This window comes from Nansenia antarctica (assembly GCF_963989245.1).
Source record: "Nansenia antarctica genome assembly, chromosome: 1".
Lineage (NCBI taxonomy): Eukaryota > Metazoa > Chordata > Actinopteri > Argentiniformes > Microstomatidae > Nansenia > Nansenia antarctica.
Window position 1 is genome coordinate 43,694,465 of NC_137674.1, and position 14,691 is coordinate 43,709,155.

General features: G+C 44.4%; 1 protein-coding gene across 1 annotated transcript in view; it reads left to right on the top strand.

The window, feature by feature from the left end:
* Window positions 1–3,830: 3,830 nt before the first annotated feature.
* The window catches only part of fndc5a (fibronectin type III domain containing 5a), a gene marked incomplete at both ends in the record, with an annotated part of 35,027 nt that continues 24,166 nt past the window's right edge, over window positions 3,831–14,691 (top strand). The window contains one exon of the mRNA XM_080535185.1: window positions 3,831–3,903. Coding sequence (XP_080391311.1) covers window positions 3,831–3,903 — 73 coding nt within the window. The remainder of the gene's footprint in view (window positions 3,904–14,691) is intronic.

Genomic DNA, 14,691 nt, shown 5'->3' on the forward strand with positions numbered 1-14,691 from the left:
CTCCACCCCACTCCCCCGAACTGTGGAAAGCCGTTCCAGGTAAGTCAAAAGCGTCACATCAGAGATATTTGTGTGTAAAATATTCATGCTCAGGTGATTTGTTTTTGCTTTTTCTCATGAAATGCTGATTCAGGTTATTAATTTGAACAAAGTTTGGAAGTCAATTTCGCTGACTTTATACAGTATTATAATCCTTCTCCATACAGTACATGGTCAGAGCAGATAGACATACTGGATTTGGGTTTTTAAAAGTTGCACAATATGAATCCCTCCCTCAGCAACTCAAAATGGCTGAGGGTTTAACCTCAAAAATACTTGTGAATACTCAGAATGATCTGTTTAGCCTACGAACCCAAGGCCATATACCGCCTGCCTCAAATATAAAAAACTGGTTAAAACGGTCCATTTGAGAGCTATAGGGGACTTGCTTCTCTATGGCCTGAGCCAACACTAATGGTTTACTGATCATCAACATCAGACTCTCTGATCAACACGGAAAAAAACGCCATGTCATCAAATCGATAGGCCCTCCCCTCCCGTGTTCAATAATGCTAACATTTAGCTAATCTATCAGGAATGACCACAGCGATTCATTCTGTATGCAAACAAGTACCCATAGGGCTTAGCTGCCATACAGGGCTTAGCTGCCACACAGACATGGACGGCTGGAACCTGGAGATTAGAACACTTCAGAGGGTCAGATAGAAAACAGTGTTTCCGCAGTGAGTTAGGAATAATAATAATAATAATAATAGTAGTTCACCTCCAAGAATCTCTTTTCATATTGAAATGATCATAGCTTGGGATGCCTCAGTGGCCTTCAATCCTGGCCATCGACCTGTCCTGCATGTCATCCCTCCTCTCTCTCAACCCTCCTTCCTGTCAATCTATCCCAATAAAGCAGAAATGCCCTAAAAACATATTTTTAAAGAAATTATCACAGCAACCATGCTGTACCAATCCTGCACACCCACACGCACACACACATAAGACACGCACTCACCCACACTCGCATGCATGCACCCGTACACACACACACACACACACACACACACACACACACACACACACACACACACACAATGAATACACTAGAACGTCCATAAAGCCAGTAGATGTATTAGTGATTTTATGCTTGATCTGCGTTTAATGTGTCGGACTGTGAGGTATCAGTGGGGCCCTTTTCCAAAAGCAAATTACGCGCTTGGGCTGAGTCCTTTATGTGTTTGCTGAGTGGAGAATTTAAAGCCCATTAATATTCTATTGGCCCTAGACTTGAGAGATCTCTTACAATTCCCCTGTTTGGGGCCAGTCAACAACTCTAACGGGCTGTCTTTGTGCTGCCCACGCTTCTATTGAACCAAATAAATTTCCGTCAGTTCTGTTGCAGTGCTGTAGCATCAGTTGAGACACACTGTTCAGCCGTGTAGCCGTTTGGAATTGTTATTCTGAAAATGAAAGTGTTGCTAATGTGATTGTCTGAATGCAACACACCTGACCACACCTGGGCTTTGAGAGCTGAGGACAGTAACAGTATACATCGCCTGAGGCACACCTCATCTGCTTAATGCCAATGCGACTCATTTCCATCTAAAAACCAGACCCTGACTAAACAGCTTATAACATTATGATGATCAGATGCAAAAGATCAAATTTGATAGGTAACACCTTGACGTTCAGAATAACATACTACACATGAGTACAAGTAATCAATATTAAAATGTATAATTACATTAAAGCAGAATCTGGAACCAATTATGGGCTTGTCCAGCTTAAGAGGTTGCAGATCCAGATGAATGACATACAGAGAGACAGATTTGTTTTTACAATGGAACAAAGGTGGTACATTTACACTGATGTTAAGGCTTTGGAAATCTGTCCCATTAAACATGTGTTCCCTTTAATTGCACACGTTTTAAATGCTGCACTAGGCCAGTTAGTTTACAAAGACAATCCCCCATTACCATGAATATGTTAGCTAAAGAATTACAACATTACCATGTCAGCTAAAGAATTACATCATTTATTGAGGAAAATGTGTGTTGTGGAAACAACACATGCTCTGACCACATTATACAAAGGACACACCAACTGATTGGACAGGTGTGTATGAACGCCAGCACACACACACACACACACACACACACACACACACACACACACACACACACACACACACACACACACACACACACCACACACACAATCCAGTGCACCCTTACTAACTCATTCACCCTTTCTCACACTCACACTCCCAGCCAGCTGCTGTGATTATGAAGCGGTGTGTGCAGTGTTGCGGATAACAATTGATGGGGACACTACAGTCACGCCAGTTACAGTAGTTAGGGAGAGTAGCTGACTCCGGACAGAAAAGAGAAAAGTCGCGACGAAGGAACTCTCACAAAGTGAACAATCCGGGGCCTGGCACACACACACACACACACACACACACACACACACACGCACACACACGCACACACACGCACACACACACACACACACACACACACACACGCACACACACACACACACACACACACACACACACACACACACACACACTCCACTTAGCGGGACTGATACGGTACAGGTAAGAGTGGCTTAAATTATCTATGTTCTAGCGTGCATGTTACATTGCCGGCTTTTGCTCTAAGTTGATCTTTTCATAGTAAGAGGTCAGGGGTGAGGCGAAGTCAAGAGGTGTTAAATATAATAAATATCGTCGAATGGATGGAGACACAGGTGTCGGAAGAGAACATTATGGATGAGGTTGCGTGAATCTGTGGAAGAGCGGCTGTTTGCGTGGGCTTCGGCATGCATATTTAATCAGATGTCATTCTGAGAACTGTCTGACTAAGTAAGTCAAACGGACGAGATTGTGACAAAGTGACACTCGATCAGACAATGGAATGCAGTGACAGACAGGCGCACAACTTTGGACATGACTAGGCGCACGGCCGGGTACAGCTGGGACGTCCGATGTATCGCCAATTCATTAGGTGTCATATTGTTTTCCATGCATGTATAACCATTTAAAAGTGGTTAAATGCTAGGCCGTTCAGATCTTCTGAAATCACATCCTTTCAAATGTGGGATGAACATGAAACGAAAGACTATGCCTAAACTGTTATTTTCTAACCATACGTTGTCCAAAATACCAGAGAAAAAATGTCCACACGCATTGCGAATGAGTCAAAGTGATTCCCATATATTTTGTATTTGTCTTGCTATTTGACAATAAGACTCTCCAAATGGATAGTGCCAGCGTGAATCTGTAGATCAATCGTAGCGTATACAATGTCACTGGAGCATAGTGTGTACAGTCTGTGCCAGCGTGTGTGCGTCTCTCTCATGTAACCCATGACTCAAGACGAAGTGAATGGGGCAGTACTATGCTGACAGAGGAGAGAGAGCACGTTCCTGTCTGCAGTAGTGGAGAGCCCCTAAGCTCCGTCTCAAACACACTTCGGTGGCACAGATGTGTGTGGTGCCAGCCTTGGCTGCAGCCCGAGTGACCGCTGAGGACATCAGCCAGCGGGACTTCATTTGTGTCTGTCGTCGAGGACTCGACGGTGTCCACAGAGGCGGCATATCGGGACAGGACAGGGCTGTCTACATGGACAGGGAGAGGCGCAGGCTACTGTTGAATGCAGTGGTCGAGACGCTGTCCCAGGTCCTGAAAGCGCTCGGTAGTCTCGGATCTGCGGTAAGCGTTTAAACAAGCCGTTTACGCATCATGGACTGACGTGCACGCCGAGCAGCGCGGTGGTTAACACACAGCCCTCGCCAGAGTCCATGGGATCATCTCACCACCTCCGGATGGTAGAAGCATGGAGAGATTTGTCCTACCCGCCGCGCCACTGCTGATTCTCAGCTGTCTCGTTGTCTCTCGAGTCATAGCGGGTAAGTTTATGTTGATATAAAGAGATATTTTGATATGACTCTTCTTGCATAGGATCAGGTCATTGTGTGTGGAGAATGCGAAGATAGATGAGCTCGCATTCAGGGGGGCTGCATTGGTATTCGTGCAAAGAACATGTTGGAAATAAGGGAACGTTTGTCTTCATGTTTCTCTAAATAAGAATGGGTATACTATGGAATGAATGACGTAAGTAAGTATGGGTATATGACGATGGCTCAGACATTTTCTACATTGTGGTGTCTGAGGAGGAAACTGTCCAAATAAGCAACAAGAGCTTATATACTGTAAAGCACCATGCAGTCGTCATTATAGCCTACTTTACCTTTCAGTGTGTGTGATTGCAAGCCAATGTCAGAATTACATAAGCTTTTAGTGGACAAGTGGTCATATACACACAATACTAAGATGACATTACACAACAAGTGTATTGTGAATATGGTTTTGCATTTGTGCATGGCTGGCTGGTGTGTGTGTGTGTGTGTGTGTGTGTGTGTGTGTGTTTCAATGCTAAACTGACCTTTGAATTTAATCAAACAAGCATATAACGTCCCAGGTATAGAGCTCTAGATTGAAACTCTTTCAAATCTATTATGCACCTAATTCAATTATAGGGATGAAATACACACACATATATATATATATATATCCATGTATCATGTGATCAAATACAATAAGGTTGATTGCTGTTCATTTACTGGTATTGACTCTCATTTTACATATGAATTGATTGTTACTCAGAAATCATTGTGTACAGATGTTTAACCATAACATGGTTATGACCATTCCCTACTAGGAAGGAGTCTTTATTTCAGTTTAGAGCTGAACCATTCTGTAGATTTCAAAGATCACATGTTGATCTGGCTCCACCAATGAATAACTAACAAGACACCTCAGACTTGGATGATCTTGTACAGAAACTTGACTGCCTGACAAAAGGGGAGGGGCCTAAACTGTAGACACACACATCACGGCAACGGGTGACAGTCTGACCACCCCCAATGACATGTATGAACATGAGCACAGACATAGGCCTTGATTCAGTCAGAATCAAACAAAAAACAGCATCACAGGTAGATTCGTTTCTGAGATAATGCAAAGAACAGATATTCACCATTACCCACAATCCTTTGTAAACCGAAAACAAGAGTAAACACCAACAGTCATTCTTTGTCAAATTAATTATTATTATTTTTACGGTGTATGCGTGGGAGTGAATCCAGGGAATACTGTTGGGTATGCAGCTAATATCTATTAGCCCTATCTCTCTATTAGTCTATTAGTGCAGTGCCAAAAACCACAAACACTTGAGTGTTCAGAATTCACCTCTACCCTCCACAAAGTCTTTGCTCATCGGGTGGCATTGCTCTCTTTACTGTACCTTCTCTACTGCTCTCTTTCTGTCACAGATACACTCACACACACACACACACACACACACACACACACTCCTCCCTTCCCTTCCCTTCCCTTCCCTCTCTCTCTCTCTCTCTCTCTCTCTCTCTCTCTCTCTCTCTCTCTCTGTCTCTGTCTCTCTCACTCACACACACACACTCTCTCACTCTCTCTCTCTTTCTCTCTCTCTCTATCTCTCTCTCTCTCTCTCTCTCTCACACACACACACACACACACACACGCACACATACTCTATAATATATATGCACATAACATAGGTTATATATACTGTATATATATATATTATCTATAGGCAGAAAGTGAAGTTCATATACAGTCTGGGCAGCATGGACTCATAATTGTTTAATACATTCTGATTGTATGAAGCAATCCTATGAAGCATTTATGAAGTAATCCTTGAACAGGAAGAGCCATGGAAATGTGGTTATGACCCTGCCTCCATCTCCATAAACCTCCATAAAGCTAACAATATCAACCTGATACCATCAGAATAGATAAGAGAAGAGAGCCAGGACACAGAGCAGTACAGCTAGATCGTAGCGAATAAATCGTGAGCGAATGAATAATACATACAAGATGGTGAGATGGTGAGGGCGGAGAGACAGAAGCGTGTGGGTGTGTTGCCACTGCTGCTGTACACTTTACAGTTGTGACATGTTTAATGTGTTGCTGTTTACGGTGAGTCATAAAGTGCCTGTCAACCCGGATGAGGAAAATGAAGCTAATGTTTCCATTTAAAATGTAAATTAAATCCCACACATTAATCTTTAATGAGGATATAAATCCCACCAGCCAATTCCCCTTGCTCCTAAACCGGGTTTGCCATAGAATGAAATAAAAAAAAACAAAAAAAACAAACAACAACAGATTAAATAGAGATCAAGCAAGAATCAAGTCCAGTGAGATCACCTTTACAAACACTTTTCTGCCCTGTTTGAACAGAGTCTGACTTTTGAGGTGGGTTTTTACAGTAGTCATTTTACTGTACAATTCCACAACTACATCCCCCATGAGGAAACTATCACTGGCAGTCCAGGGGAATCTTGGCAATCCCAAATCCAGCTACAAAATGTTCAGTATCTACAGTATTAACTGTCAAGTCATCCCACTATCTCCCCTAAGGAGTTATAGCACCCAGAGACAGCAGCCAAAGGTTGTAAAAACCCATCCATCACGCCTGCTTGCATGCCAGACCACTATCTGACTCAAATGGTCTTACATCAAGAATATATCTTGGGAGGTTTTTGTTAATCAAAAAGCACCTTATTTCTCAGTATGGCGTACTGTACTGCTTGTGGAACACACAGGAGGAGATACAATTAAATAGGGTGGACTAGAGTGTGTCTTTGTTAAGCAACACAAATATTCCCTCTATGATGTCACTCTCACAATACCCTTGATGCTATACAGAACTTTAGTCTGGCGATGTTCTCATGTATGTTTCAAAGACTGTTTGCATTCTTGAGATCTTTTTAGACATGTATGCTCATTCAAAGAGTTCATACAATCTGTTTTAAATACGAATACACACTTCTAAGGGTGTACTGTATGTACTGTGGGAGTAGAGTGTGAACAGACTGGTTTCTCTTGAAAGTCCAGGTGGTTATCTAGGGCAGTCTCTTGAATTTCCAGTGGCTAAACAGGCTATTTGTTACCAGAGCAGGAACACAGTCAGAAGGAGAGAGAGAGGAATATTGTGTGTGTGTGTGTGTGTGTGTGTGTGTGTGTGTGTGTGTGTGTGTGTGTGTGTGTGTGAGTGCATGCATGGAATGGAATGGAATGGAATGGACTTTATTTGTCATTGCTACAGTACAGGTACCAAACAACGAAATTTAGGAGGGGTGGCTCCCCTGGTGTTAGGAAAGGAAAAAGAAAACACATTTTAGAAAAAGCATAGATGCATAAAATCACAAGAAGGTAAGGAGCTGGTTTACATCAATAAAGGCTATGTACACAATCCACTGTACTATACTGCACAGATAGTCAACTAGGGTTGTCATATTGCACAAAAAGTATTTTTTCACATGATTTTAAAGTGTCACAGTTTGCAGGCTTGAAAATGTACATGTTTGTGCCTCAGCACTAGCTGCCATACAATCCGTCCGGACTGTCCTGGGCCCAGAACTTAGGCCTTTTCTGTGTTCAGGGCCTTGACGGCCCTGTGGTAGAAGCAGTCCTTCAGTCTGTTTGTCTTAGCGGCCGGGGTCCTGTACCTCCTGTTCGAGGGCAGCTTGACAAAGTGTACGTGCCCAGGGTGGGTCGGGTCCTTGGAGATCTTGGAGGCCCTCCTGAGACAGCGTGTTTTGTACAGCTCCTCCAGAGAGGGGAGGGGGGCGCCGGTGATCTTCTGTGCTGTTCTCACGACTCTCTGTAGCTCGTTTCTCTCCGCTGTTGTGCAGCTGTGGAACCAGTTGGAGATGCCGAAGGTGAGGATGCTCTCCACTGCGCCGTGGTAGAAGGCCACCAGTATCTCCTGCTTGTTGTGTTGTTTCCTGAGGCATCTCAGGGTGTATAGCCGCTGTTGTGCCCTCTTGATGGTGCCTTTAGTGTTGTCCTTCCAGGCCAGGTCATCCCGCATGATGTGTCCCAGGAATCGGAGGGTTGAGACTATCTCCACGCTCTCTCTGTCGATGAGCAGGGGCTGGATCTCTGACTTTTTCCTCCTGAAGTCTACGATGAATTCCTGGGTCTTTGACTTGTTTAGCAGCAGGTTGTTAACCTTGCACAGCTTGCTCAATTGCTCTACCTCATCCCTGTACGCCGCCTCGTCCCCCCCCGAGATACATCCCACCACGGTGGTGTCGTCTGCAAACTTTACGATGTAGTTGCTGGGGTGGATGGGGGTGATGGGGGTGCATGCGTGCATGTGTGTGTTTGCGCACATGAGGCATGATTACCTGCTTGTGTGTGTGTGTGTGTGTGTGTGTGTGTGTGTGTGTGTGTGCGAGAGCGCACTCGCACGCTGGCATAAGTACATGATTGTCTGCTTGTGTGTGTAGTGTGTATGTGGGCATGCAAACAGTTTAATCTATTAGCAGATAGAGACAGAACCAAAGAGAAATGCTTTCACAGCATACAAAGCTCAATGCTCCCCTGAGTCACGCAGACACACACCACCGCTAACAACCGCTAATACAGCCGTGCTCTCCCTGTTAATCAAAGTAAACACGGGTAATGACAAGCTGTCTGCGTTTCCAAACACACTGAGCAAATACAGCAGGGGAAAGGCAAAATGTCAGGCAGCTCTGCTGCAGCAGCATCAGCAGCAACAGAGGAGCAACACAGGAACATTGCTCTGATCTAAAGGATGAGGCTGCATGTGTCTGCCTGAACTCACACACCGTGGACGAGACACTGTAGACAGGAGCTGTGGAGGCTGGCGGAGGAAGAAAAATCAGAGGACATTGTCTTAATGGACTACAGTGTTTCCTCTACATGCATTTCATCGTGGCGGACCGCCACGATGGAATTTCCTCCGCCACCATTCAGATTTCTCAAAAAAAAAAAAAAAAAAATTTAGGCCGCTTTTCAGACCTTCACATCGCTAGACACACCCACAAGCGCGAAGCGACGCGCTTGCAAAACTGTTTTGTGATTGGTCGAATACATCTAGGCTGCGTGTAGTCTACAAACTACTTCAAATGTTACAATATGCGCGACGACGGTGCTGGATCCTGGATCTGTGCATCGGTGTGCAGGAAGAACACGGAGCAGGCGCCAGACCAGACTAGATGATCGTGGAGTGAAGATATTATGAAAGTGTACGTGCTTGTCGATCACCCGTCGCATCGCGTACGCTTTAATAATCTCTTCACTCCACAATCATCTAGTCTGGTCTGGCGCCTGCTCCGTCTGTTTTTCTTCCTGCACACAGGTAAACAGATCCAGGATCCAGCAGCGTCTTCGGGCTCGCGCAAACAAACCCGGCGAATTTTTTTACTTGCCCCAGGCAAGCGTTACTGTTGAACCCTGCTGATACATGATTCTTCCCTGCACATTGACAATGTTTTCTCTCTCCTCTTTCTTCTGCGTTGTGAAGGGATCCACTGCAGCGTACACGAAAAGCGGCTACTGTGTCAACCGCTTCCCATAATAGTTACAACAACCATAAAGCCTCCATAATGATAATGAAAAGAAGGGGAGACGAATTTTTTATTGACAACGGAATTACATGCTGGAAAAACATGCAGACACAGACAATAAGAGACACATGGGAGAAGTACGGGAAAACATTTTATTTTTTTGGGACATCCTCGAGTTTTGGCTGAAATTACGTCGTTGTTTTGAGCACGCGTGCGCCCGCGGTCAACGCTACCCGCCACCATTGTAAAAATTCCTGGAGGAAACACTGGACTAGAATGAGGAACAGTATCACACACGTCGATCAAACACCCCAGATTTCTACCTCCACCAACCTCTGCACGTGTTTGATACCATTCCTCGTTCCATTCCATGCATGACGATGAGCCTGTCCTTTTCTACCCCCAGAAGCGTCCCCTGGACCAGTGGCGGATACAGAAAGTGGCTGATGGGTAGGCCTGGAAAAATCTGGGTGGGCCTGAGTGAAACTCATCACCGCACGTTTTAGACCTATGTATGAGCAGCCAGATGGATGGAACACAACCGGGCTCGCGATCATTTTTGATTTCGATTCGATTCGATTCGATTTATGTTTCTGCCCGTGGGTGCTCGAAACATTTGGGTACGACCAACACGCATGCACACACACGCACACGCACGCACACGCACGCACGCACGCAAAATACTAGCAGGGACTGGAGGAGATCACTATGCAGACCATGAAACGAACGGAAAATAAATAAAGTACCTGTCTACCCAGAGAATGCAACGGACAGCCAAACAAGTTATTATAATACACACACGCAAGGCATTCAAGTGCCCGCAATAGTCAACGAATTAACCAATAACCATCAACTATGGAGGACCAAGTATAGAAATTGTAATAAGAAATGCCTGTATTATCATTTGCAAGCTTTTAACTGTGGGTGTTGACAGTCCAGTGCAAACCGAAAGCTCAAGTTGAATCATACATGTACCTGGCTCGGACCAGTTGTGGTGATCCATCATTTTATTACAAAACCTAACGCTGCTTATTAGGGGATTTACGTAAACTGGTGTATACACATATATTGTTGTGTAAAGTTGTGTGCTTCTATTGTATTATATTATTATATCCAGTGAAGGCATACACAATGTTGTTCCACACAAATGTTTCCCTCTTCGTTTTAATCTTGGAAAGTCTCATAAAAAATATACTTCACCGAACTATTACAGCGCTGTCTCGGACTCTCCGCACGTCAGCGTGTGGCGTCATCATCTGTTATTGTGAATAAATAAGATTTCTAGACAAGGCCTGGTCCAAACGTTCATTATTTTCACTGACTTCCAGACGTGGCTTTTTAAGAAAGCGGGACAATGTTAGCTGCCATCGTAGCGCGCACACTGAACAACTGGTCAAGGTCAACTGAACAATCAGAGTAAACGTAAAAGAGGAAGCAATGTAAACGTAAGAGAGGAAGTTGAATATTATTAGTATTAATACATACTTTTAATCATTTCCAAGACAAAACTATTCACATTACAGTTAGTTAGTGAAAATTAAACTTTAAAAATATTTTATTATTAAAAAATATGTTTTTTTATGAATCTGACTGGGTGGGCCAGCTGTCAATCTGGGCGGGCCTAGGCCCACCCAGGCCCACCCATAGATCCGCGCCTGCCCTGGACTAGAGACCAGTGCAGAGAGGAGTGTCAGTGTGTGTGGGATCAGGTGCAGAGGAAGGCTTTATACCGCCTGCTTCTGTGTATGACTCACAGCTAGGGCTGGGACGACGCGTGCGTCGGTGCGTCGCAAAAAATATTAATTATAACTGCAATTGCGGCACTGCGCCGACGTGGTGGCGGAGGCGCTGTTTCGCAAATAAGTTAGCTTTCGTTTTTGCTAGTGAAATAGCTGATAGTATGTTGACTGCTCAAGGAGAATACATATTTGAAAGTACAGAATGCCTGAGAGCCTTATATTGCATTATATTACATTATATTTTGAATGGTCATCTGGTGCCTGAATATTGTGTTTTCCTTTACATAAATAATGACATTTCCACCATAAATTGATGCAGAAAGGGCACACATTGGTGCATATCAATTCACCAGAATGCAATAAATTAAGTGTTTGATGTTTAAGGACCCCCAGACAGCCCTGCTTCATGGGTCCCCCCCGATGTCAAACACCACTGGTACCACCTCCGCCTCATTTTGAGCCAGGAAAAACCCTGATGGCCATGTTGGCATTCAAGTTGGCTAAACATAGCAGTGAGTCTGCCCTGTGTCTGGGGCTGTTTGACAGAGGCAGTTACAGTAGTAGTAGTAGTAGTAGTAGTAGTAGTAGTAGTAGTAGTAGTAGTAGTAGTAGTAGTAGTAGTAGTAGTAGTAGTAGTAGTAGTAGTAGTAGTAGTAGTAGCAGGTCGCCGAATTAAAGGTGTCTGTGTTTAATTGCGGGACCACAGACAGCCCCCATACATCAGCTGATCATTTAAAGGGGCGGCTGTCTGAGTAATGTGCATGTCACACGCTGCTTTGTTTTATAAGAGCAGCAGCTATTACCCAGAGTGCTTTATAAAGACACTGTTAAACAGAGAGAGACAATACAGCCATTATTTTGGGGGAAATTAAGTGATACATTAATCGAACAGTAAAAAATAATAATCGTTAGACTAATCGTTAAATTAGTCGTTAGAGTAATCAACTAATCGAAAAAATAATCGCTAGATTAATCGTTAGAAAAATAGTCGTTTGGGACAGCCCTACTCACAGCTTTGGTGTACAGAGATTAGGACTGAAGGCCTAAGCCCAGCTTTACTGCAGGCCTAGCGTCACTGAGGGGATTTTGGGAACTATTGGACTCTTGGTGCTGAGAGGTGCAAAATGTCAGAGATCAGAGCAACCTTGCATCTGCTAAGAAATGATACTGTAGATACTGTATTTGTAAGACTTTCCATGACGCAACTGTGTAACTGTTTATAAACACAAAATCTGTTCTTTATCTTTTCGTGGAGTAGCTTCCATATTGTAGCTGCTCAAACACAAGTTACAATATTGATTTCCTCATGCTTCTTGCCTTTTCGAACAAAAATGTCTTCATGTCTGACCTCTAAGGTAGCTGGTACACTGTAGGTGGAGGTGAATGGACCCATTCAATCAGTGTTTCCTCTATATGCATTAATTTGTGGCAGGCCGCCACGAATGGATTTTCTCCACCACTAATTCATTCAGTTATTATGACTGGAGAACAGAAAAAAAGCAGATTGAAGCTAGATTTAGGCCGCTTCCAGACCTACATTTCGTTACGATTTAGGGTGTAGTAAATTACAATGGGCCGGTTTCACAGACAAGGCTTAAGCCTAGTCCTGGACTAAATCACACTTTCAATGTAAAATCTCCATTGAAGATGCTTTTTAGTCCAGGATTAGGCTTAAGCCTTGTCTGTGAAACTGGCCCAATATGTTACAATGTTGCAATTAACCTCGTCGTTTGTGTTCGCACTGCAATCGAGACTGAATCGTATGGAGGACCAAGTCTGTCAAAATTAACAACAAATATATAGATAAATAAATGAATGTATGAATACATAAATGAATGAATACACACAGTATAAGGAAATACATTTCTATATTTATTTATTCTTTTACGCATTCATTCTTTGTTTTCCACTTTCATTCTTTGTTTTCCACATTCTTTTCCACATTCATTCTTTGTTTTCCACATTCTTTTCCACATTCATTCTTTCTTTTCCACATTCATTCTTTCATTCTTACCCCGATTATCAGATCTGTATGCAAATATGGGGGAGTGTCTTGCATGTTGTCCTCGCCCCCACTCATTTTCATTGGTTGATGCCCCACGCATTTTCATTGGTTGATACCGCGCGTGACGTGGTAAAAGCGACAAAGCATTTTTCATTACCATCTGGGTGGGCAAATTCTAGATGTGATTTTTTTATTCCTATACATCCCTGGATTATGTTTTGATATGATAGACCTTTTGGTTTGGCAGCTTATTAGTGGTTATCACCTCTTAAATGTATGGACTGCTTTTCTTCAAAACCGGAGTTTTGCCAGAAAAAGTCCCCTGCCATATCTTGCTCCCCTTCGTATGATTCGCTCGTAGGTTGGGCTGTGGTTGTGATATGGCGCTTTTCCACTACAGGGCCAGCCCGGAATATTAGGTGTCGACGTATGACTGCGTGAATTACGACTTGCGTGACGGTTACGCAGTATTAGGCATTAACTTTCACTGGTTACGGTTACGGTGAGTTGTCAGGGGAAGACATTAGCAAACAATAGCGTAAGTAACAAGGATTAGCAAGAATTTAGCAAGAAAAATAAAAGTTGAAAAAAAGTACTGTCCCATTGCCGGGTCCGTGTTATGTGTCGGCAGTTCACCTCACAGCCGGTGGAGGCCATACGTAAACTATACTTAAACATCGCTCCTTTCCGGTGGCGTAAACAATGGGAACATGCATCCGTATCTCAGGGGATGAGCAGGTTGGGTTGTCAGAGAGGATGAGGAGGAGGAGGAGGAGTAGGCTGGCTGCTGCTGTTGTCATGGAGATGAGAACACCGCCAGGGCTGCTCTGTGACACTGGCGGCAGGCTGACGTGTCTTGGCCTGTCTCTCTGGCGTAGTCTGGAGTATGCTACGTCCTACAGCCTGGCTGGGAGTTGGAGGTTTGGGGAGGTGGTTAGGGGGGCACGCGTGCCAAGGGAGAGTATCAGTAGTGGGGCAAGCTGTTAGGGAGCGGGGGGGGGGGGGGGGGGGTCCAATCTGCTATTTAGAGCTGATTGGTGTAGTGTGGTGATGCGTAGGGTGGTGTTTTACGTCAGAGACTGTCATAGTGTGTGAATGCACTCTCTCTACAGGCCCCCTCCTCCCCCGCCTCCTCCTACCTCGGTCCTCCCTCGGCAGCTCAGCAGAGCATACACACAGTGTACTTTATTTTGTGCTGGCTGATAGCGTCCTGGGGTAAGGGCCAGATGGTGTGTGTTACGCTATGCTAACAGGCTGTGGGAACACACAGGTGTGCCTCCAGGAGTGCACCTGTGCCCCCCACCACTCTCTCTCCCCACCACCCTCCCTCTGCCATCCTCCCAGGCAGCAAATTACCCCACCAGCTGCCTCTCTCCTCAACAGCCTGGCCACAGAACAGAGAGAGAGAAAGAGAGTGACCTAGAGCAGGAGAGAGAGAGAGAGAGAGAGAGAGAGAGAGAGAGAGAGAGAGAGAGAGAGAGAGAGAGAGAGAAAGAGAAAGAATGTGATCTTGAAAATATCATATCATAG